This window comes from Polypterus senegalus, chromosome 6, assembly GCF_016835505.1.
Source record: "Polypterus senegalus isolate Bchr_013 chromosome 6, ASM1683550v1, whole genome shotgun sequence".
Classification (NCBI taxonomy): Eukaryota; Metazoa; Chordata; class Cladistia; order Polypteriformes; family Polypteridae; genus Polypterus; species Polypterus senegalus.
In genome coordinates this window covers 107,882,022-107,905,184 of record NC_053159.1, presented here as the reverse complement: position 1 = coordinate 107,905,184, position 23,163 = coordinate 107,882,022, and the positions used below count along the sequence as shown (strand labels likewise).

At 37.7% G+C, this 23,163-nt stretch overlaps 1 protein-coding gene across 5 annotated transcripts in view; it reads left to right on the top strand.

Annotated features, from left to right (window-relative positions):
* The first annotated feature begins 346 nt into the window (after positions 1 to 346).
* acaca (acetyl-CoA carboxylase alpha) overlaps positions 347 to 23,163 on the top strand; it is a 187,890-nt gene continuing 165,073 nt past the window's right edge. For 4 of the 5 annotated variants that reach the window (XM_039756721.1, XM_039756718.1, XM_039756719.1 and 1 more), the window contains exons 1-7: positions 347 to 702; positions 5,937 to 6,198; positions 13,986 to 14,118; positions 16,007 to 16,145; positions 20,794 to 20,903; positions 21,699 to 21,780; positions 22,120 to 22,218. In XM_039756721.1, coding sequence (XP_039612655.1) covers positions 5,969 to 6,198; positions 13,986 to 14,118; positions 16,007 to 16,145; positions 20,794 to 20,903; positions 21,699 to 21,780; positions 22,120 to 22,218 — 793 coding nt within the window. In that variant the 5' untranslated portion in view covers positions 347 to 702; positions 5,937 to 5,968. The remainder of the gene's footprint in view (positions 703 to 5,936; positions 6,199 to 13,985; positions 14,119 to 16,006; positions 16,146 to 20,793; positions 20,904 to 21,698; positions 21,781 to 22,119; positions 22,219 to 23,163) is intronic. The other variant, XM_039756717.1, reaches the window with a different exon arrangement.

Genomic DNA, 23,163 nt, shown 5'->3' with positions numbered 1-23,163 from the left:
TACTGCACCTACTATGAGTCAAAGGATACCACGTTTGTTACTAGCTTCAAATGGAAACACCTGCTGTTTGCAAGCCATAGTGTTTTAAACTGGCATTTGTCCTCCAATTTTCTGCAGTCTTAACGTTCGTTTAAAGTTTGTATTCCTTTTTATTTCGCGCTCCAAAACGACAAAGCCTGACAGTCCTTATGCGTCTGCACATGTTTGCCAAAGCAAGCCGGCAGATCAGGCCACACGGGCCCCGCCCCTCTCGCTTCTGATTGGGCACACCCCTTCGTCTGAACTCAGGTGAGCCCGCCCCCAAGCGCTGTTGCCGAATCCGTGGCCCTATTGCTGTTTGCGATTGGTTGTCCGGAAGAGGTGAGAGACTATTGCCCGGCAGTAACCTCCTCGTCGCATCGCCCTACTACCTGCCTCGTCTACCATCGAGGGCAGCTCCAGAGACAGTCTTGTAGATCGGATGTTCTCGCCGGCCTGGTAACGCATTAATGCTCCTGTCATTACATTAGAACGTGTCCAGACTGTCGCTGCCACGAGTCTACGAGAAGCCGCCGGAGCTGTGAGCCTGGCCGGTTCAGCAAGAGCGGGCGGACCTGTCAGTCCGGCAAGTCCAGTAGGTATTCAGTGCTCACTTGCACCCTGACACCGAAGACGTCGCCTCCGCCAGCATTGCCTGTTCGTTGCTACGCAACCTGTATCAGGGTGAGTAGGGGAGGTTAAAAAACCAGTCTGTCAGTTGCTCTTGCTCAACAAGCCTACAGAGGTAGAAATTCAGATGTGATGTCCCAAAGCAAAATTCTGTCGATAAAGAGCAAGTGGAAAGCGGGTAGTGATGTTGTGGCCCCACGTTAGGCAGCTATTGACGTAAAAATCAAGATCAGGATGTATTTTGGGCAGAGGGACGACTTTATTAAATTAGCCCTTTTACGGGGCCTGAGTTGTTCATTGAGGCGGTTTATTTCTTACATGTGTACAACAGAAGCGTCAAGGTTATTTGCCTGATCAGCCCGACCTGATGTTCCTGTGCAGATTCTGCTTTGAAATGAATTGTTCTCACAGTGTACTTGCACATAAGCTGAGCTGACATATATAAAATTACTTACATTAAAACAAAGAAATTGATGGGTTTCACATATTGCATATAATGAGGAGAAAGAGTGCAATGTAGTTATGTTATAGTCAATGTATAATTAATAAAGACACTCTCTTATGGATAGCTTGGGGGCAATATTAGTCGCTGACTCCTTAATTCGATTAAGTGGGTTTAAATATATATGGACTTAAGTATTTGAATTGTAAAATCATCGTCATTCATCTATTCATCTTCTTAGGCTATTATTTATTACACTTATTTATTGAAGTTCATTTTGATAGTTATTGAGAAAACCATTCATTTTCAAATCTGCTTAATTCAGTTCAGGGTTGAAAGGACTGGGGCCTATCCTGGTAGCATTGAGTGCAAGGTGGGAATAAAGCCTAGCCTGGGCATTAATCAAGCACACAACCTAACAATCACATAGCCAGGCTGATTTAAAGTTAGCAGTTAACTTAAAAAGGACTTTTCTGGCACATGGGTGGTTTGGATGGGAAACTGGAGTACCTGAAAATTAGAATGAACAAATTCAAAGCAGACCGTGCAAGGAAGTCAAAACTTCTGTTTTTGATGGTTAGCTAAGCTTTTTGGATTCAAGATGAAAATGGATTCCAAAGCACTCAGTGTCACATATTACTGTGTTCCTATTACTTATGAAGGCTTTGAAATCACTTCAGTTTTTTTTCTCTAACTCACTGGCACAAGCTAATACCCACATACTAAACCGATTGACGTGTCTTGTTGTTTAGTTATGCAAGATGTTGAAGTTTTTGGGGTTCCCTCTGGGCTCTAAAAACATTAATGTTTAGGCTATTTTGGGACTATATTTTTTCAAGGAAAGTATACCCTTGTGATAAAGAGTAAACCAATAGTTGTCTTCAGTAAAAATGATCAGAAAGACTTGAAGTTGTGCAATCCGCTTCAACTGACCCCAGGGATTCGCCCTTAAAGGAATATGAGGGGTCAAAGTTACTCCTTTTCACAAAACTCACAAAAAAATGGCGAGCCATAGTATCAACATGTGGAGTGTCATATTTGTGCTTTTTTGATGTAGCTGATCATGAATATATTATTTTTGACATCTAATTCTTTACTGGTGGTCCTAACACACTAAGAGCTACTCCCAGAAGGGTAAAAATGACAAATTACACACATAAGCATGTGAGGTATCATTTTAGATTCATTTCAAGATCAGTGATTACGAATATGATGCTATTTTTAATCATTTACCCGGGACCTAGCTCTTTATGGAACTCTGTTTGATGGTGAAAAATGGGACATTTCTATTACAATCGAAAATATATAGACTAAACAATTAATTTGAAGCACATATTTTAATATTAAAAATATATAATGCAACTATTCTTGTTTATTATGATCTTCTATCTCCTCAAATTTCCTATGAACACCCCAAGTTAGTGCAGCTTATTCTAATTCAGACTTTTTACTGCTTGTTAAAGCTATAACATTTTATAATAATACTGACGTTTGTATTTGACCTTTCCCTCTATTTCTGTTAAGCATAGTTAATGGAAAAATTGGCTTTTAGGTGTTACTTGTTGGTCAGGTGTTTCCTGTTAAATGGATTGTGGTTAGATGAAAGATCTCTTAACAAATGTTGATGGGTTTAGAATTTACACTTACTTTACTTTGGCATTTGCCCTAGGACAGATTTGACTTAAAAGCAGATGCCATAAATATCTATAGGAAAAATAAACAGCTCTGGTGCCTGAAATAATAATAAAAAATACAATTATTTATTTTCTATTCCTTCTATGGATTGATTGTGCTGGTTTGTTGGCTGTGAGGTTCAAAATTGCACTGTCCCTGGCTTACTCGATGTTAGCTTTAGACGATGGTATGTATCACCCAGTTCAATTGTTTTTATATTTACCTCTATTTTAGGTCCAAATGTTGCTTAATATAATGTTTGCCAGTTTGAATTGGCTTCTGACAGAGCAATGAGAAGGTGATGCAAGTGCAGCTGGATGATTTTCTTGAAGAAAGGCAGTTAAATAGTTGTTTTTTACTAATATTTTTTCAACTAATACCATTTTCCATATCATACTAAACACTAGCTAGTATTTTGGACCTGACACACTTATAAATTCTTTTATTTCTTTGGAAAAAGTAGATTAATGAATCTTAACTTTTTCTCTGATTCACTAGATTGATTATACTTTGAAACTGAGTATTTTTTTTATCTTTTGCTGATAGCAATGCAATTTTATAATTATTCTTTTGCAGTTCATAATTCTGGAAATAAATACAGAAACATTTCATTTAAAAAAGAAAAAGAACAGTGATGTGTTGACAAATGAGGAAGAGAACACTTAATACTGTATAACTAATGCAGATTTTTAAATTGTTTTTAATACTGTTATTTTACCACTGATATGCATAGTTAGCCCATTGGATTGTAACTCACATAACTGCCAGTTGAATTCCCACCATTCTTTTATTGTGTGACCTTAAGCATGTCACTTACTGTGTTAGTGCTACAAGTGTACAAAAAGATGATATAACTAATTGTTCTGTAGTCTCTTGTTGTAAATCACCTTGCTGTGGTGATTACTGTAGAGAAGAAGACTGGTACGATTGCTTGGCCTGAATAGCATTTTCTCATCATAATTATAAGACAAAAGTAATGGAAATTACATGTTTTTATTTAAGTGTTTAATGAATTTCTTTACTGATAAGTCTGGCACAAACTGAAATAACTAATTTAGGAGTTCTTTGAAACTGCTTATGGTGAGAAACCTCAAGTGTGATTCTCTTGTTGATTAGAGTGGTAACATACCTCTCTCAGCTATTCTCTAATCTGACAAGTAAAGGAATGCTACATTAAGTCCAGGAACTCTCTAGGTTTTGAGTATTATTCACCCATTTATTTTCTGAATTAACTTATTTAGTTATTGGTAACTGTAATCCAATACTTACAGCTTCACACATAAAGAAAATAACCCACCTTAGATGGGGAATTAGTTTCTAAGCAAATTGAACAACACTCCCACTTACTCTTACAGTGTCAGTTTAGACTTGACAGTAAAACTAATGAAGAAAAATCTGAGCAGACACAAGGTAAACTTTCAAAGTACACATAGCAGGACACTTTACCAAGAGTCAAATCAAGTCTTCTAGCATTTGTGAGGCAGTAACACTAACTACTACACCACAATGCCACCCAGTGTATGCAGTCCACCTTCATTTTTGAGCCTCATTTTCTCGATATAGGGGCCACAACATTTTCCTAAATTAAGAGGTGCAAGACAGGAACCTTCCCAGGAGGTGACACCAGTCGATCAGCTAGACCAATTGAAAACTTCCCCGTAAACTTGATAGCTTGTCTATGAGCTGGGGGAAAATATCAGAGTTTCTGAGGAGAAAATATTCTTTGTCGATGCTGGTTAGAAGTCTCTTTTAGAACTTTTTAATACACTGAACATTAGATTAGTGTTTTTAGGCAATATTCCATGGTAATGGTTTGTAAACTGGGTCTTCAGACCTCTATGTGACTGCTGGTTTTATTCCAGTGCATTTTTTGATCAACACTCAGTTGTTTTTTGCCTTTAATGTGTCTTCTTTAATTCATCTTGCCATACTGCTGCCATTCTGTAATATCTTAAAGGGTGTTTACCATATAATTATAATTTCTACAGATTTCAGAGCTTTAGTTATTGTTATCTGATCATGTTAACAAAGATAAGCAGGTACAGATAATAGATATGATTCTGTCAAACCTATGTCATGACTTTTGTTTGTCATTTTTTTAGCATACGAGACTTATGTTATTGTGTTTATTATTATTATTATTTTTATTATAAGTACTTTTTAAGAGTTTGCTTTTTAATTGGCTTTTAAAGTTTACTTTAAAAATAACAGTTAACTAACAGCTCACACAAAAGACAATGAGTCCTAAATTGATGCTGCCTGATCTGTTGGTTTTTGGCATGCATGCTCAGCATCTAGTTTTTGTCATTCCATCAGACTGAAAGGAATACTAGCAAAATAAATATGCTTGTATGAATAAAGCATACAGTTCTCTATTAAAAGTAAAGTGGCTTCCCACTCACTTTGAAAAAACACTTTGACTAGTGAGAAAAGTGCTATATTCTGTAAATGTAGAGAATTATTATTATTATTGTTTTTATTAGTAGACATTACAGTTATAATTCCGTGTACTTCACATGACAGTGCTGCAGCAAACAACAATGGCAAGAATAAAAGTATCAATCTATTCATTTTCATTACCTGCTTAATCTAGTGGTCTTAGGATCATTAGATATTATACAGGAATCAGTCCATAGTAGGGTGCTCTCATATATTGAGCTAGGTACATATATTGTGCCAATTTAGAGCTTTCTGTTAACATGCAGGGTTTTTGGATGTAGGGAGATATACAAGTGTTTTGAAGAAGAAATGTGGAAAAAGGTAAGACACAGACTCCATATACAGTAAATGGTGATTGGGTTACTAATCAACTCAAGGTTCCTGGAGCAGCTAGTAGTTTGCTTACTAAGACTAATATTATTGGCTAAAGCAATTAGAAATGTAGCATCCCCAAACTCGTTCTACTGTTTGATTTCAAAATCTACACATAATTTCATTGGGTATATCCTAGTAGACTTATTTTGTAAAGCCCTGAAGTAGCCTTGGTATTTGTGCCAATTCCAGTAGATGAGTTTGTTTTATGCTCCAATAAGATAATTCATGGGCTGTTTCCACTTCTTGTGCAATTTCCTCTCTCTATATTAGATCCATAGCCTGGCACATGTTATATTTGAATTTGAAGCCAGTCTTTCTCTGGTCTCTGGAGATCCTGAATTTTTTTCTTTTCTCCTAGCACTCAGAGCCTGCCAGATCAGTGGTGTGGTGATGGCAGATCAGGTCCCCTCTGTAAAGGAGCCCCTCGACAGCCAAGCCATCCTCCCACACTTCACCATTGGCTCTGTTTCTGAGGATAATTCTGAAGATGAAATATCAGGAATGGCAAAGGGAGGACTGCCAGATGACAAGGATCGCTCTCTCTCCCCAGCATCTGTCAACTCTGATAGCCTCCCAGACTTGGGGTTTGTCTCACTGGATGGATTATCACACCATATCAGGTAAACTGCTTACTTACTTTTTATTATATATTCATTAATGTCTTCTGGACCATTATATCACATTATGGGATTAACACTTTGCATTTCAACCAGTTTTAAAAGTTTGTCCTACTTTTAGAGCACATTTAAGATTAGCTTCATTTTCAAACAAATGTGTAGAAAAATTGGTTTTATATTCCCAACAATAAATTATTTTACCTTAACGTGAGCATACTTCGTAGCAAATATCAGAGTTGAAGCTACAGTAATATCATTTGTATCTGAGTATGCTTTTTGTTCTATGGCTGAATTGGACATATTAGAAAAATAAGAAGGACTAAATCCACTTTGTATAAACTGGATTTTTAGGATGATAAAATGTGCATACCTATGTATTTTTGACATTATAGACTAAGAGCAGAAAGGAGATGTGCTATTAAACAGTGAGATTCTGATGTAAAAATTGATAAAAATAAAAGCCTTCTTGGAAATCTCACTCTTTTCTTCAAAAGCCATAGGAGAACTGCATCATGTGTAAGATGAGTTGTGTCCCTTACTGTTTTTATGTACAAATTGGTAACATCTAATTTTAATTAGAATTTTATTGAAATAATGCATAAGGCTGGTATAGTGGTTAATTCTTCTGCCTCAAAGCTTTAGAGAACCTGGCCTCAAATCCTGCTCTAATCTCTGGCTGTGTGCACTATGCATATTCCTCCCATGTATATTTGGATTTTGTGTAGGCATTCCAGTTTGTTAGCAGATATAAATTGTCATGGCATGGATTAGTGTGCCCTGCAATGTACTGGCATGATGTTCATGGCTGGTTTCCACCTTTTGTCTAATGCTGTAGATACAATTGAATGAATTACTGATTGTATTTAAAAAAATAAATTATAGTTAAGTTTTTTTAAACATGCATTTCTATTGCTTGTAATATAATGCATGTTATTTTACATTATCTATTTTACTTTCAGCAAATCTGAGTAAGTGTTTAATTTTACTTGTTTTAAATGAAAACCTATTCAATCTATGTATATGGGACTGGGACTTGTGTATCAATGTAGGTTGTCTTCCATGTTTTAATATGTGATCACTGGCATTATTTACTAAAGCTGAATGTATAGTTTCAGTTGTGCAATGTGCTAGATTCTGCCTTATGAACAACAAACACTTTTTTAAAGTAAAGTTTGCATTCTAAAATGATTACCAATACTCTCCTATTTACATTTAGGTGACTTTCCAATGTGTTTAAATTGCAATCAATCAATCTGTCATCTAATGAAAAATCAAGGATACTATGTCTTTCATAATAAGTACTGAGTGAATGAACCCCATAATAATGTGGCTTAATATTTGGAAGACAATCCAGTAACATTTATAGCTATCTAAGAAAGAGAAGTAAAACTCTATATAATTAAAGGAAGCCCTTTATTCTTTCTGGGTCCTCAGTGTCAAAGTCTACAATATTACAAATCACATTTACATATCTTAACAGTGTTTGAATCACAAAGAAAGGAAACAAAATGCACAGTTTCTTTTTTTGGTAGGTAATTAATTTCTTCCACTCTCTTCAAAATGCAAGCTTTTAGTACAGGCAGCCTAAGGTGCCTTTTTGATATATGGAGATATGAAGGTTATGACAGAAGATAGCTTTTTTGGACCTTATACTTCTACATGTCATCTCATGTATTAATTACCCTTGGCCATGTCTGATCATGTATTTGTGGTATAGCCACTAAAACAAAAGTGAAGGAAAAAGACCTCTACCTAAGAAAGTGGCAAATGATGCAGCATTGCACCTTTTAGCAAAACATATTCTGAATTAATTTAAACTGGAGATCCATAGATTTTTTAAATGGAGCTTCTGTACCTAAAACCATATGTTGACCCCAGTACAATATGCATATCTATCTATCTATCTATCTATCTATCTATCTATCTATCTATCTATCTATCTATCTATCTATCTATCTATCTAGCTAGCTAGCTAGCTAGCTAGCTAGCTGTCTGTCTGTCTGTCTGTCTGTCTGTCTGTCTGTCTGTCTGTCTGTCTATCACACCTGGAGTGCTATTACAAATTGATTTGCAAAGTAGTTATTCTAACCTCCCTGTTTGTTGCTCATTATGGGAAGCAACCTGTGCTACTGTTATATCAAAAAGTCCTTGGTTCTCAGTTTAGTGTTAGTCATATTTTTTTTAAATATATATAATTAAGCATATGAAATAATGCTACAAAAAATACTTGCCACTAGTCCTTTCTTGGGGCATCCCTATCTCATTCTAAGCCTTATTTGCTCTCTCAAAATCAAAGTGCAGTATGGTGAAGGAGGAGGACATCTGTCCTCCATGGCACTTTAACAGCTACTTAAAACTAGTATCAGTCTTTCTCATTCATTTACATTTTTCTTGTACACTACCTGACTGCCATGTGGTTTTTAAAGGCTAGTATTTCCATCCAAAGCTTCAATTCATTTTAACTCACCCAAAGTTGAATGAACTTATTTAAGTGTCTCATAACCCAAAGGGTATAAATTAGGTTGATTGGCAACTCTGTATTGCCCAGTATAATTGAGTTTACCCTGCAGTGAACTGGTACCACTTCCACTATCAGTTCCATTCTGGCATACAGTGCTACCAGTATAAGAACCTGCCCCAAATCACCACATAGTGAAACAAGCTATTTTGGAGAATTCTGGCTGGGTGGTGTAGTAGTTAGCACTTGTGTCTTAAATATTCATGCCCCTGTGTTTGAATACTGGGTCTGGTTGTTGTCTTTGTGGGTTTTTTTGTTCTATGAGTCTCTGTGTGTGGGTTTCCTGTGAGTACTGTGGTCTTCCTCACCCATTTCCATTGTTAGATTGGTTGGTGTTTTTAAATTGGCCATGTTTCAGTGAGTAGTACTGTTGTGTGCATGAGGGGCCCTGTGAGGCACACGAGCGATGTACTTGTTCATTTTCCTCCTTGCTCCCACTGATGCCAGGATTGACTCTGGCCCCTGTGACCTTGATTGGAGTTAGTCTATTGTTTAGAAAATGAATGAATTTAATTAAAATTGCATCTTTCACATAGCTTCTTCACATTAATATAAGTTGGCATACATTTTGTGTTTTTTCCTCATCACTTTGCTGAACTACTTTAAAACGTTTTGAAGCCATCACAATAGGTGTGAGGTACATTTGGAATCTGTGCTAACTATAACAGTGAGCTCAAGCTATGTTGTTACTTCCCGAGAGAACTAGAAGAGTTGTAGAAAATCTGATGAGAAGAATGTTCGTTTTTTCCTCAGCCTGCACTGTAGATTGTCACTGTACATTTCTTTGGAGTTTGTCTTCAGGAGCAGTTTTTGACCATTTGGTAATGATGTGGAGTATATACTAGGTGATATATGGGGGTGTGAGAGCTTATTTCTTCTTACCATGTACACTGCATATAAATTTTAAGATTTCCAAGAAAGATACTGCTGAGTTTTCCACAGAGTCTTCTTGATAGTTAGTCATGTTGGGGACTGCTTTTCCTGCCTCCAGCCAGAGCTGGGGTAACAGGTTATCAAATAGAATTTGGCTGGAAAGAAGGATTTGGGACAATCATCATGCTGGCATTGTATCAGTACCTTGTGAAATGTATCTGCCTGTACTCCCTGTAACATGCTGCTTTGCTTATGCAACGTTTGGCAATTCATCTGGCAACTGTTCGGTCTATGTGAAAGGAGGTTGCGTTTAGAAGCTCTGTTCTGTATGTCGAAAGGCTCTTGTCGCCTAGCTGCTGGCATCAAGAACTTGTCAGTCCACTGAATGCGTGAATCTCTCTTGCTGTGTCATTGGCTAGCATATTTGAGTGTACTCCAGCTCTTTGAGTCCAGAGTTCATATTTTTGTTAATCAGATTTCTACATAGGAATTTTTTTTTGTCAGCAATATAATAAATAATTAAAATCTTCAGACTGTAAAGAGTAATGGGCTGTGCTTTTTAGTGCTGAAGGAGTGTGGATGCACATTTTTGAATTGGACAGTTTTGTCAATCAAGTTGAAACAGTTTATGGCCTTGAATGACACAAACAGCCTATCATTCAATGGTTTGCCTGTAGTGTCTTGGATTTTTGAGTAGCACAAATTATTTTTCTTCACATTGATTTTTGCCAATAATTGGGTTAACAGTCATTTTGCTAATTCCCATGAAATGTGCCAAGCTTGTCTAAAAAGTATTTTTTTTTCCCAGTAAGGTTTTATATTAAGCTTCTAATGTGTGTTGCTGTGGTGCCTTTTAACGAACTTGAAATAAAGTATGCTAGGGATTGTTTTTTGTTTCAGGAATAATAATTCTTTTCTCCCAGATGGTTGCTGGGAAAGATTAATGCCTATAAAACATGCTTTTCTTGCCTAGTTAAACCACATGGAAAAGTTCAAAAACGTTTTCCATGAAGTCTGCACGTTACAAAAATCAGTATGATTATAGTCAAAAGTTACCCATGACGTCATTTAGACTTCTATAGATATAAGATTCACTCGGCAGCTGTGTAAGGGAAAATGCAAATAATTAAATGTTGAAGTTATGAAAATCTGTGATCTTGTAGAAAGACAAAACAAAGGGAAGTATCAATTAGTTTTATATTCCTAGTCTGTAGAATATTGAATGGGAATGGAGGGTTAGAAAACACTGTAGGGAAGAGAGATGGCCAGCTTCCCACAGTGCAGTGCAGCACAGTATGTCTTAGGCTAATGGCTATTCCACTGTATTTGCTGAGCCTACTGTGTAGTGTGAGTCTGCAGAGGATTATTTAAATAAGAGCTAAGGAGGGGCTCTATGTACATTTGTAGATCATTCGTGTACAGACAATACATGTTACCCTGTATGGCCCCTGTGTCATGTGGGGATGTGAAGAGTATGACTGTCTGAGACCTCACTACACTGTGTCTGTGCCAGTTTAGCAGCTCGGACCACCATTGTCTAGCCATACACAGCTAGGATAAGAGATACGCCCTCCATCAGGAGCAGGCCAGCATGGGCGCTCCTCCCATCAGCAGAGGAAGTGGAGATGTCAGAGAGGTTAACTCTTTGTGTGGTTCTTTGTACAATCCTGCTTGCTTTATGATACAAAGCAAATACTTAATTTTACAGTAAGTAAAGAGTAACAAATGCAGTGCCTTGTAACCCCTTGAGCAACTGTTTGATTTTCTTGCATAAAAATATCCTATATGAAGAAAAAATTTCAGTGATATTCTTATTTTAAATTTAAGAAATAAAAGTGACATATGTCTTTAGCATAATTACTTCATCCATGAGTTGTGCAAGATATGCGTTTATACAGGTGAAAAAAAACCCAGAAGGGGATACAGTTAGATCACAATTAGCTTCCAATAGTATATCATTAAAATAACTGCCATAATTTCTTGATTAAAAGTGCATAGTTAAGCAGTCATTATTCACAATTGCCTTTCAGATTCACCACACTGAAAATGAAGGCAATCAAACATTCCAAAGAAGTTAGAGATAAAAAATACAAATGTGTAAATTACAAAAAGGTTGCAAAATCCATCCATCCATTTTCCAACCCGTTGAATCCGAACACAGGGTCACGGGGGGTCTGCAGGAACCAATCCCAGGCAGGGTGCCAGCCTACCGCAGGACACACACACCCGCATCCACACACCAAGCACACACCAGGGACAATTTAGAATCACCAATCCACCAAACCTGCATGTCTTTGTACTGTGGGAGGAAACCGGAGTACCCGGAGGAAACCCACGCAGACACGGGGAGAACATGCAAACTCCACGCAGGGAAGACCCGGAAAGCGAACCCGGGTCTCCTAACTGCGAGGCAGCAGCGCTACCACTGCGCCACCGTGCCGCCCCAGGTTGCAAAATAATATCCAAATGTTTGGATGTTACAGTGGTCACTGCTGGTTCAATTATCAGGTAGTGGAACCGGCTTCAAACTATCAAGGCCTAGAAAAGGATGTTCCTCGAGACTTTTTCATAAACAAGACGGTGAGACTCTCATTGAAGAAGCTGAGACACCGATGGAGAGTTAGAAAACTCTGTAGGGACTCCTCATACCACTGGCCTGTATCGAAGAGTGGTCCAGAAGGAGTCTTTACTCAAAAAGAACCATATGAAAGGATGTCTAGAGCTTGCCTAATAACATGAGTGTTCTGCCACAGTCACAAGGAAGAAGAAAGAAAATCTTTTGTCAGACAAAAAGAATAGTGGTTCAGCTAAGTCGCTGCAACAGGCAAGTACACCAGTCAAACTGCTACAAAACTGGCATAAATGGTCAGGTGATCGACTGCAACCGTAGATGTAGTGAAAGTCAAAACTGGGAGAGTCTAGCATCATAAGCCAAACCCAAAATGCAAAACTCAATATGTCAGTCTCAAAAAACAAACCAATGCACATAATTCACTATTAACACTCTCAGTAATACTGTACTATTTAAAGCATCATGCTACTCATCCCCAGAACTATGCCACCAGCATCTGATACATCCTAATAATCATTCCACAAAACACGGCCTGTGTAAAAAAACAAATGGCACCAGGGTAAAACAAAAATATAATATAAATAATAACTGCAAAATTACTGAAGCTTAACAAGTATGACCAACGGTACAGCCCACAGGGAATTCCAAAATAGCGTTGCATTTATTTAAAATAGAAAAAAAATGAATGTGCGATAGCACAACAGAAAAGGCACCCAACAGTGGCACAAGGCTTCAGTTTCACCCTCAAGAGCGGAATAGTTTTAATCAGGAGCTCTGTGCTTTGTGAAAGTCTGGTTCAAGTGAGACCCCATCTTCTGGGAGCCATTTGCTTTTATGGCTTGCTCTAGGTGTTGGAGGTTGGGTTAGACGAGTTCTCAGAACTAATAGCAAAATAAAAGATTCCGTTAGTATAGTAGAGCCCCTGTCACCCATATGTAACAAAAAAAATATTTCTAATTACTCTCTGAGGTTCAAAACTTCAGATCATGAAGATGAGGATACAGATGGAAAATTGTTAACTTGTAAATTTCACACAAATGTTATAAAGATTTTCATCACAGCATAAATTTCCAAGTACTTCAGTAGAGAGTAGTACTTCAGGAACTTTTGGATATCAACTTGAGGTTATTTCAGAGAATCTAGGTGGCTAGGATTAACAAGCCTGTTAGGCTGAAAAGTCTGTTCTTGTCAAGTCAGTTCAAATGTTCCACATGTGCCATACACAACTGTTTGTATTTTATCTAAACACATAATTACTGGTAATCTGGTGATCACCCCTCCACACACCTCTAGGTGGCTGGGCTTGAATTTTACCCTGATTATTCTCTGTATGGAGTTTGAATATTTTGTCATTATGTACATATATTTTCTCTGAGTACACTAGTTTTTCCTCCTCTTCCCAAGACTGTTGGGAGTCAACTGGGGCTGTAGATACTATGTGTAGATGTTATGTGTGAGAACGAGGAAGACTACAGTATTCAAATAATACTGTGAGCATGAAAAACTACTTATGCCATAAAATAAACGTGACAGAGACATTTTTTTTCTCAATGGCACTTTTCACTAAATTCTGAAATTCCAGTTTCACAAACTGATTTAGCAAACCTTTTTTTGCGTGTGGGAGGATTTTGATGAGTGTTATTATCAAGGAAAGGCAATAACAAGATTCCTACTTATTACCCAAAATTAGTCAAATCAGTATTTATTAGGCTTTTTTGTATGTTCTTTTTTGAAGAATTTGTCATGCATTTCTTTTGCTGTTGTGCTAATACTGACTTGATGTTTTCTGTCATCTATAACAGTTCTTTTATATTATGTTTGTTACAGGCCAAGCATGTCAGGATTGCACCTTGTAAAACAAGGAAGGGACCGGAAGAAGATTGATTTACAGAGGGATTTCACTGTTGCCTCTCCTGCTGAGTTTGTCACTCGTTTTGGAGGTACTAAAGTCATTGAGAAGGTAATAAGAAGTCCTAATGTTTATATCAGTATAGAATATACTAAAGTTATTTTTTTAGATAGATCGATAAAACAGCTGTGCAGAAAATACAGAGAAATTACTAATTCAAAGGACTGCAGTCAACATGTCTACCTCCTTAAGTCACATATATAAACTTTCAAATCACCTCCTTTATTGTGTTCTGCTTTTTACCAACCTAATGTGAAGCTCTGCCCACTAAATATGTCTATTGAAAGCTTTGTATATTAACAGATTGGTACCAAATCCCAATTCAAAACTTTGGAGAGGATGGGCAGTGCGTCATTCAAAAAACTACAATAAAATCCCGTGGTAACTGCTTTACTTCATTCATTCTGTCTTTAAATATTTCAGCCTTCTTTTAATTGAATTTACTACTCAAACTAAAATCTTAAAAAGGTTGGATGAAAGCTAAGTTTACCTTGTTTTAGGGCCTGTAAAGTATTTTAAAAAGTGGGCTGGAGACGTAAGGAGGAAGAAGTTATGAAAATAAAGAAAATAAGTTATGAAAAAAAGGAGGAAGAAGGTATTATAAATCAGTATGGCACCAGATCCTTCAGTTTCTTATGGATACATTTTGCATGAATGAATCTAGCGCCTTCAGTACCATCCAACCTCTGCTCTTTAGGGACAAGCTGACAGAGATGGGAGTAGATTCATACCTGGTGGCATGGATCGTGGACTATCTTACAGACAGACCTCAGTATGTGCATCTCGGGAACTGACATTGTGGTCAGCAGCAGCAGCACAGGAGCGCCGCAGGGGACTGTGCTTTCTCCGGTCCTGTTCAGCCTATATACATCGGACTTCCAATACAACTCGGAGTCCTGCCATATGCAAAAGTTCACTGACGACACTGCCATTGTAGGCTGTATCAGGAGTGGCCAGGAGGAGGAGTATAGGAACCTAATCAAGGACTTTGTTAAATGGTATGACTCAAATCACCTACACCTGGACACCAGCAAAACCAAGGAGCTGGTGGTGGATTTTAGAATGCCCAGGCCCCTCCCAGACCCTTTGATTATCAGAGGTGACTGTGTGCAGAGGGTATAGACCTATAAATACCTGGGAGTTTAGCTGGATAATAAATTGGACTGGACTGCCAACACTGATGCTCTGTAAAAGAGAGGAAAGAGCTGACTATACTTCCTTCGAAGGCTTGCATCCTTCAACATCTGCAATAAGATGCTGCAGATGTTCTATCAAACGGTTTCGGCGTGCGCCCTCTTCTACGCAGTGTTTTGGTGGGGAGGCAGCATAAAGAAGAGGGACACCTCACGCCTGGACAAACTGGTGAGGAAGACAGGCTCTATTGTAGGCACGGAGCCGGGCAGTTTGACATCTGTGGCAGAGCGACGGGCGCTGAGCAGGCTTCTGTCAATCATGGAAAATCCACTGCATCCACTGAACAGTATCATCTCCAGACAGAGAAGCAGCTTCAGCAACAGACTGCTGTCACTGTCCTGCTCTACTGACAGACTCAGGAGATCGTTCCTCCCCCACACTATGCGACTCTTCAGTTCCACCCATGGGGGTAAACGTTAACACTACACAAGATTATATTCTGTTATACCTGCCTCACACTCTCCACCTTGCACTTTTTAACTTACACTTTAATTAATATTGTTTTTATCAGTTTGCTGCTGCTGGAGTATGTCAATTTCCCCTTGGGGATTAATAAAGTATCTATCTCTCTATCTCTCTATCTATCTATGATGCAGAGCAAAATACATTATAGGAGATATTCATAATCATTAAGAGGTTAAATTCAACCCCATTCGTTTTGTGTATCTCATCTGCATATTTCAATATGTGTAAATACTTGATTGAGTTGTATCCTACTACACCTGTGAAACTTCAACTCTTACAGGTTCTAATTGCCAACAATGGGATCGCTGCAGTCAAGTGCATGCGGTCTATACGCAGGTGGTCTTATGAGATGTTTAGAAATGAACGTGCCATTCGCTTTGTGGTCATGGTAACTCCTGAAGATCTGAAAGCCAATGCAGGTATGATACAGTATTGAAATTTACAGCAGACTACATATTAAACATGAACTTAAAATATATTCAAACATATGCACTTAAATATCAACCATGGTAATGAAAACTATACTCTATTTTCCATTACTTTTCTGTTACATTATACTTATGCTGAAAGTCTTCATGTATGATAAACTGGAGCAGAAGGTAATACACAAATGTGAAATAGTTCTGCCTGAAATATTTACTCACATTTCAGTGAATCAGCTGGAGTACAAAAGGATAAAAAGAAAACTGTGCTGTAGTTAAATCTTGCATGGAATATGATTCATTAGCTCCTGTCCACAAACCAATAATAACACATACATACAGCACATTATGTACGGACACACACAGAAACACATGTGTATCTGTGCACACAGATGCACTTAGTGCCCAAAATATTAGGAGAGAATATTCATTATAATTGCAAAATCGTGCTCCTCTAAACAGCAATACATGTGTTTGCACCAAAATATGCACTCAGTGGTCACTTTATTAGATGCACGTGTTCAACTGCTTGTTAATGTAAATATCTAATCAGCCAATCACATGGCAGCAACTCTGTGCCTTTAGGCATGCAGACATTGTCAAGACAACCTCCTGAATGTGGCATGGTTGTTGGTGCCAGGCAGGTTGGTCTGAGTATTTCAGAAACTGCTGATCAACTATGACGTTCATGCATAATCACCTCTAGGGTTTACAGAGAGTTTTCCAAAATAGTGAAAATATCCAGTGAGTTGTCAGGGTGAAAATGCCTTGTTGATGCCAGAGGTCAGAGGAGAATGGCCAGACTGGTTAATGCTGATAGAAATGCAACAGTAACTCACATAACCATTCATTACAACCAAAATATGCAGAAAAGCATCTCTGAACGCACAACATGTCAAACCTTGAACCTGTCAGCTAAGAACAGGCAACTTATGTTAATATTCTCATAGGCTTACCAAAATTGGACAATAAAAGATTGGAAAAATGTTACCTGGTCATATTAGTCCTGATTTCTGCTGCAACATTCGGAGAGTAGGGTCAGAATTTGGTGTTAACAGCATGAAAGCATGGATCCATCCTGCCTTGTATCAACGGTTCTAGCTGTTGGTCGTGGTGGTATAATGGTGTGAGGCATATTTTCTTGGCACATTTTGGGCCCCTTAGTACCAACTTGTTATTGTTTAAATGCCACAGCTTACCTGAGTAGTATTGGTGACTATGTCCATCCCTTTATGCCCACAGTGTACCCATCCTCTGATGGCTACTTCCAGCAGGATAACTCGCCATGCCACAAAGCCCATATCATCTCAATCTGGCTTCTTGAACATGACAATGAGTTCATTGTACTCAAATGGACTCCACAGTCATCAGATTTCAATCATCAGATTTGGGATATGGTGCAATGGGAGATTCACATCATGGATGTGCAGCCAACAAATCTACAGCAACTGTGTGATGCTATCATGTCAATATGGACCAAGATCCATTAAAGGAATGTTCAAAGCACTTTGTTCAATCTATATCACAAAACATTATGGCAGTTCTGAAGCCAAAAGGGCGTCCAAACCGGTACTAGCAAGGTGTACCTAATAAAGTGGCTGCTAAGTTTACATAGGATGTAGACATGGTCAAGTTTGATCAAACCCTAGTATGGGCAAGATATGGGATCTAGTTGCCTTTGATTGCTATGGCCAAATACAATGATTCCAGTATCTCAGAAACAGCTGCTTTCCTGAGATTATCACATACTGTAGTCTGTAGAGTTTACAGAGAATGGTGCAGTAAACTTAAATCATGTAGGAAAAGACCTTGTTAATTATAAAGGTCAAGGGAAAAAGGACAGTTTCATGCAAGCTAACAAGGAGACCATAAATACTGAAATAAATACTGAATACTGAATACTGAAATATCAGTTCTTTAAAACAATGGTGTGCATGTTGCATCAATCCTTGAGGTGCATGGGCTGAAGCAGTGCATTCAACTCAAGGCTTTCATTAGCTGCATCAGGTTCCACTCTTGTTTGCTAAGAGCAGGAACATGAGGCTACATTGGAAAATTGGGAGACTTAAGACTGAAAAAGTTTGCCTGGTTTCAGGATTCTGTATTTTGATTGCAGCTTGCAGATGGTGAGGTCATAATATGATTTAATCAGCATGAATCCATGGGTCCTTCCAGCACTATGTCAGTTGTACTGGCTGGTGATAATAGTGTAAAAGTATATGTAATGTTATTTTGGTACACTTTAGACCTGTTAATACCTCTTGAATGTCATGTAAGTGTCAGAGCATATCTAAGTATTTTTACTGATCAAGTGCATTCCAAGGGTGGCACGGTGGCGCAGTGGTAGCGCTGCTGCCTCACAGTTAGGAGACTCGGGTTCGCTTCCCGGGTCCTCCCTGCGTGGAGTTTGCATGTTCTCCCCGTGTCTGCGTGGGTTTCCTCCGGGCGCTCCGGTTTCCTCCCACAATCCAAAGACATGCAGGTTAGGTGGATTGGCGATTCTAAATTGGCCCTAGTGTGTGCTTGGTGTGTTTGTGTGTGTCCTGCGGTGGGTTGGCACCCTGCCCAGGATTGGTTCCTGCCTTGTGCCCTGTGTTGGCTGGGATTGGCTCCAGCAGACCCCCGTGACCCTGTATTCGGATTCAGCGGGTTAGGAAATGGATGGATGGATGGAAGTGCATTCCATTGTAACCAGCAGGACAACTCACCGTGTCACAAACATTCATCACCTTAAACTGGTCACAGAACTATGTGACTTCAGTTTACTCCAGTGAGCTGTTCAGTTCCCAGATCTCAGCGTAGTAGAGCACCTTTGGGAAGAGGTGCACTAAGAGGATAAGAAGTTTACAGTAAAAATGCATGGCTAAAAAATCTGCAGAACCTGCTTTGTGCTGCTGAGTCAGCATGGACCAAAATCCCTGAGGAATGTTTGCAGCACCTTGTTTAATCAATTTCTCAAAAAAGATTAGATATAAAAATAGCATCCTACCTGGTACTAATGGACGAGTATATTCTAGCCTGGCAGACATCATTCTATCTAACATCAGTTTAATAATCTTAAAATGAAAAAGTGAATGTTATTTTTAAAAAAGGCACATCTATACACATTTTTATTATTGAAAAACTGTCAAACAACTCTTCTTGAAGATACATCCATAGAAAATACACTTGCATGTCTATACTGCCATATATTTAAATATTTAACATTACATTTTTTTTTCTGATATTTAAATGAAAATAATTATCTTGGAAAAGTCATTCTATTTCTGTCTGTCTGTAACCAGCAACGCACATAGTCAGGCTGAGCAGAGAGCTACTGTACAGGAGAAATACATTACAAAGCTAAGAGCAGCAGATCTGCAAATGGCTAACAGAGATCTTTTGTATATGAGCAGAAGAAATGGTGGTTATGATTCTGTTGGCCCAGATTCAAACCCCACCTCTGCTTTGTTAGGGGGGATAACTAGACAGAAAGTGGAGCACCATCCTGATCAATTCCCCACTGGTGGCATCATACATTTACTGAACCTGCTTATTCCAGTTTCAAACCTTGGATTAACAAAAGGTCTTAAAAATGATTAATACAGTACAGTATCAGGCACAAGGATGAAATCAACTACGGGTCTCTTGGTTAACTAAAACGTCATTTCAGTTTTTGTAAATAAAATAATTTTTTAAAGAACCTTAATAATAATTTTTCAGAAATAAATTTTTTCCTCAAATGTTGTAACCATTTTAAACATAATAGCAGTAGAAGTAGCATTGTCATCTAATCCACCTTGATAAAAGGATTAAGTATCTGTGTGTCTGTCTTTGTGTCCATCTGGTTTCTATGTTTTTGTCATTCCAAAGGATGGTGCATTACAAACTATTTTAGTAATAAAATGCATTGCAATTGCCATTTCAATAGATGGCTTGTCACAAATCATAACATGTCTTTTACGAATACCATACCAAATGGCACATCACAGAGACATATGCATTGCGTGGTGCAGTACAAATGTTAAATGCTTCATTGATTTACTTAAATTTCAACAGCTTGTGATGCTATAAACTTAGAAATGTATAATAATTGTACGTATATTATGCATAAAGTTGTTTACTGCAACACCAAGGCTATATTTTGACAATCTTTTAAACACCCTGAAGAGATAACTGAACCTTGTCTTCAACTTCATTTGACCCCATTGATCAGACCATTGGTCTGTTTGAACAGTCTGGTAGTTTTTTAAATGATTGCCAGTTCTTGACATAGGTGTTACACTGATGTTTGTGAAAACCTCAGCAGTGTTGCTGTCCCTCTTAAGTCAGACATTACTTACATCAAAACAGAGTTCAAGAGATTCATGTTGGTTTGTTTTTTTTGAAGACTTTTCTTCTATTTTTCAACAAAGCTTGCACATTATTTTACATGTGATGACATATTATCTAAATTTTGATATACTGTCAAAGGTTGTATGGCATGTGCATTATGTTAATTTCTTTGTTCTAGAATGTCTTGTAGTCTTCGTTATTTCCACACAGAGAAGAACCTTATACAATGCTCCACTTTATGAAAGTTGAAATATATCTACCTGAATTTCCATGTTCCCCTGTTTATCTATTTATGTTATTTTATTTGCTATATTTTGGTGATTGTTTCCAGAATATATTAAGATGGCAGACCACTATGTCCCTGTACCTGGAGGAGCGAACAACAATAACTATGCCAATGTGGAGTTGATACTTGATATTGCCAAGCGCATTCCTGTCCAGGTAAGCAGATAACATATCAAATCTCAGTATAACTTTATTTTTGGGGACACCTGGTGTTCTAAAATTCAGTCCTCATTGAAGGGGATAACTATGGGTATGTTGTCTGACATTTTCTTAAAGTGAGGTCTATTCCTGCCTTTGACACAAGGCTTGTTTGTTCTGGTAACCTAAATATACAGTTTCTGAAATATTTTACAGCTCTTGTTTTATATTTGTAAAAAGTAATAATTAAGAGTAGGCACGAGAGATCTTAACTTACTTTTTTTCTTGTGGATACTCAGTCTGAGTTACTAATAGCACTGACTTTTAGTGTTTGTACCAAATTTATTCCTGAATCTTATTTTCATAACTTTTGTGTTCATTCAGTTAGTTTATACTCTGATTTAATTCCAGGGCATTTCCCACTCTTCCAACTACTTTGTTCTGAATTCTTATATGTTAATTTTTGTAATCGTTACTGTTATCACATGTTGTTTTGTACCTTTTGCTTGCCTTGTGTTGTTAATCACTATAGAGTGCTATACAAAATTGTAATTAATTGTTAAATATACTCAAGGCTGTTGTGACTCTAATGTTGTTGTTTATTCAGTTTTTCAAATCAATACAGTTTGACCCTTCAGTACAGTTTAGCCTGCTCACATAAAAGCAAGTTGGACATACTGCACTATTCTCTGCTGAGTTTAAATTTTTTTGAGAGTCCCTGTACAGTATCATATCAGTTTCTGTCCTGATGTATGATTTTGCACATTAATTTATCTGTAGTTCCACTCTAGAAATCAAATTCTTTTCTTCTAGGCTGTGTGGGCTGGATGGGGTCATGCCTCTGAAAATCCAAAACTACCTGAGTTACTGCAGAAGAATGGCATTGCCTTCATGGGTGAGTTGATTTTTAACACTACTTTGCTGAGCCGGTTATGTATATAACAGTTTTTTTACATAACATTTGTTACAAAGAAGTCAAGAGCTGATGATGTTAGGTTAATGAAACACTTGAAAATTTCTGCTGACGAAAGCCTGGAACTAATCCAGGATGCAGCATCACTCCTACATACAAACACTCACTGATAAATCTTGGGGAAAACAACAACGAAACCCAGAGAATAACTTGCATTAGCACAAGGAGAACATACACATATTTATACAGATCATAATATAAAAGGACTGTTCTCTTTTATGTTGAAGAAGACTGCCACCTTTCATTATTTTCCAATTTCAGGTCCACCCAGTCAAGCAATGTGGGCACTAGGAGATAAAATTGCTTCTTCCATTGTGGCTCAGACAGCTGGAATTCCTACACTGCCATGGAGTGGCTCAGGTAATACCTCATTTGTCACTCATCTTTTAGAAATTACTTTTGAGAATAAGTTGGTACTTCTTGTTTGCTTCGAGTACTTACAGTAGAATAGGTGAGGTATCCCGGGAGAAATCAGATAAATTTGGTTTGAGTAGTTGTAAATGGAAAATGTCTGAAATATACTTTTTTATGTTTTTTTTTTTTTTAATAAAAGATTGATTTAGCTGTACTTTGTATGAATGAAAAGAATGAACGAAAAAAAGCAAAGACCAAGAGTTGTTAGGAGGCATTTGTTTTTGCAAACTGACTAGTCAAACTGGAATTAAAATGACCTGAAATTGATTTGTATGAACATGAAGTGCAAATTAACATTGAAATGTGAGAATGGGCATTTTAAAATTCTGTTTTAATGTTTGAGTGGAAGGTTCTGGTTATAAAGATCTTGTTGGAAGGAAGTGGAAAATTAATTGTGTAAACAGGAAGGGGGTAAATTACATTTGTTTGTGTGATATGCTGAAAAAAACTGTTTGTGTAAATGCATGGAGGATTATCAGAGGCAAACTCTCATCTATTTACATTACAGTGGAACCTCGGTTTGTGAGCATAATTTGTTCCGGAAACGTGCTCGCAGTCCAAAGCACTCGTATATCAAAGTGAATTTCCCCATAAGAAATAATGGAAACTCAGATGATTCGTTCCACAACCCAAAACTATTCATATAAAAATTATTATAACAAAATATAAAGTAAAAATACATAAAACATATTAATCAGCACTTTACCTTTGAAAGGAATCATGGCTGGTGTGAGTGAGTTTCTAAATTCTTGCGGGATTCCACCCAATGGGACAACATGTGGAAGAACGTCCCAAAGCAATCGCAGTCTCCCAGCGCTGTAGCAGTTCGCTGTAAAAAGCGAATCCAGAAAGATCGCGGACATGCTATAAGCGCCCGCCGTCAGTGGGTGA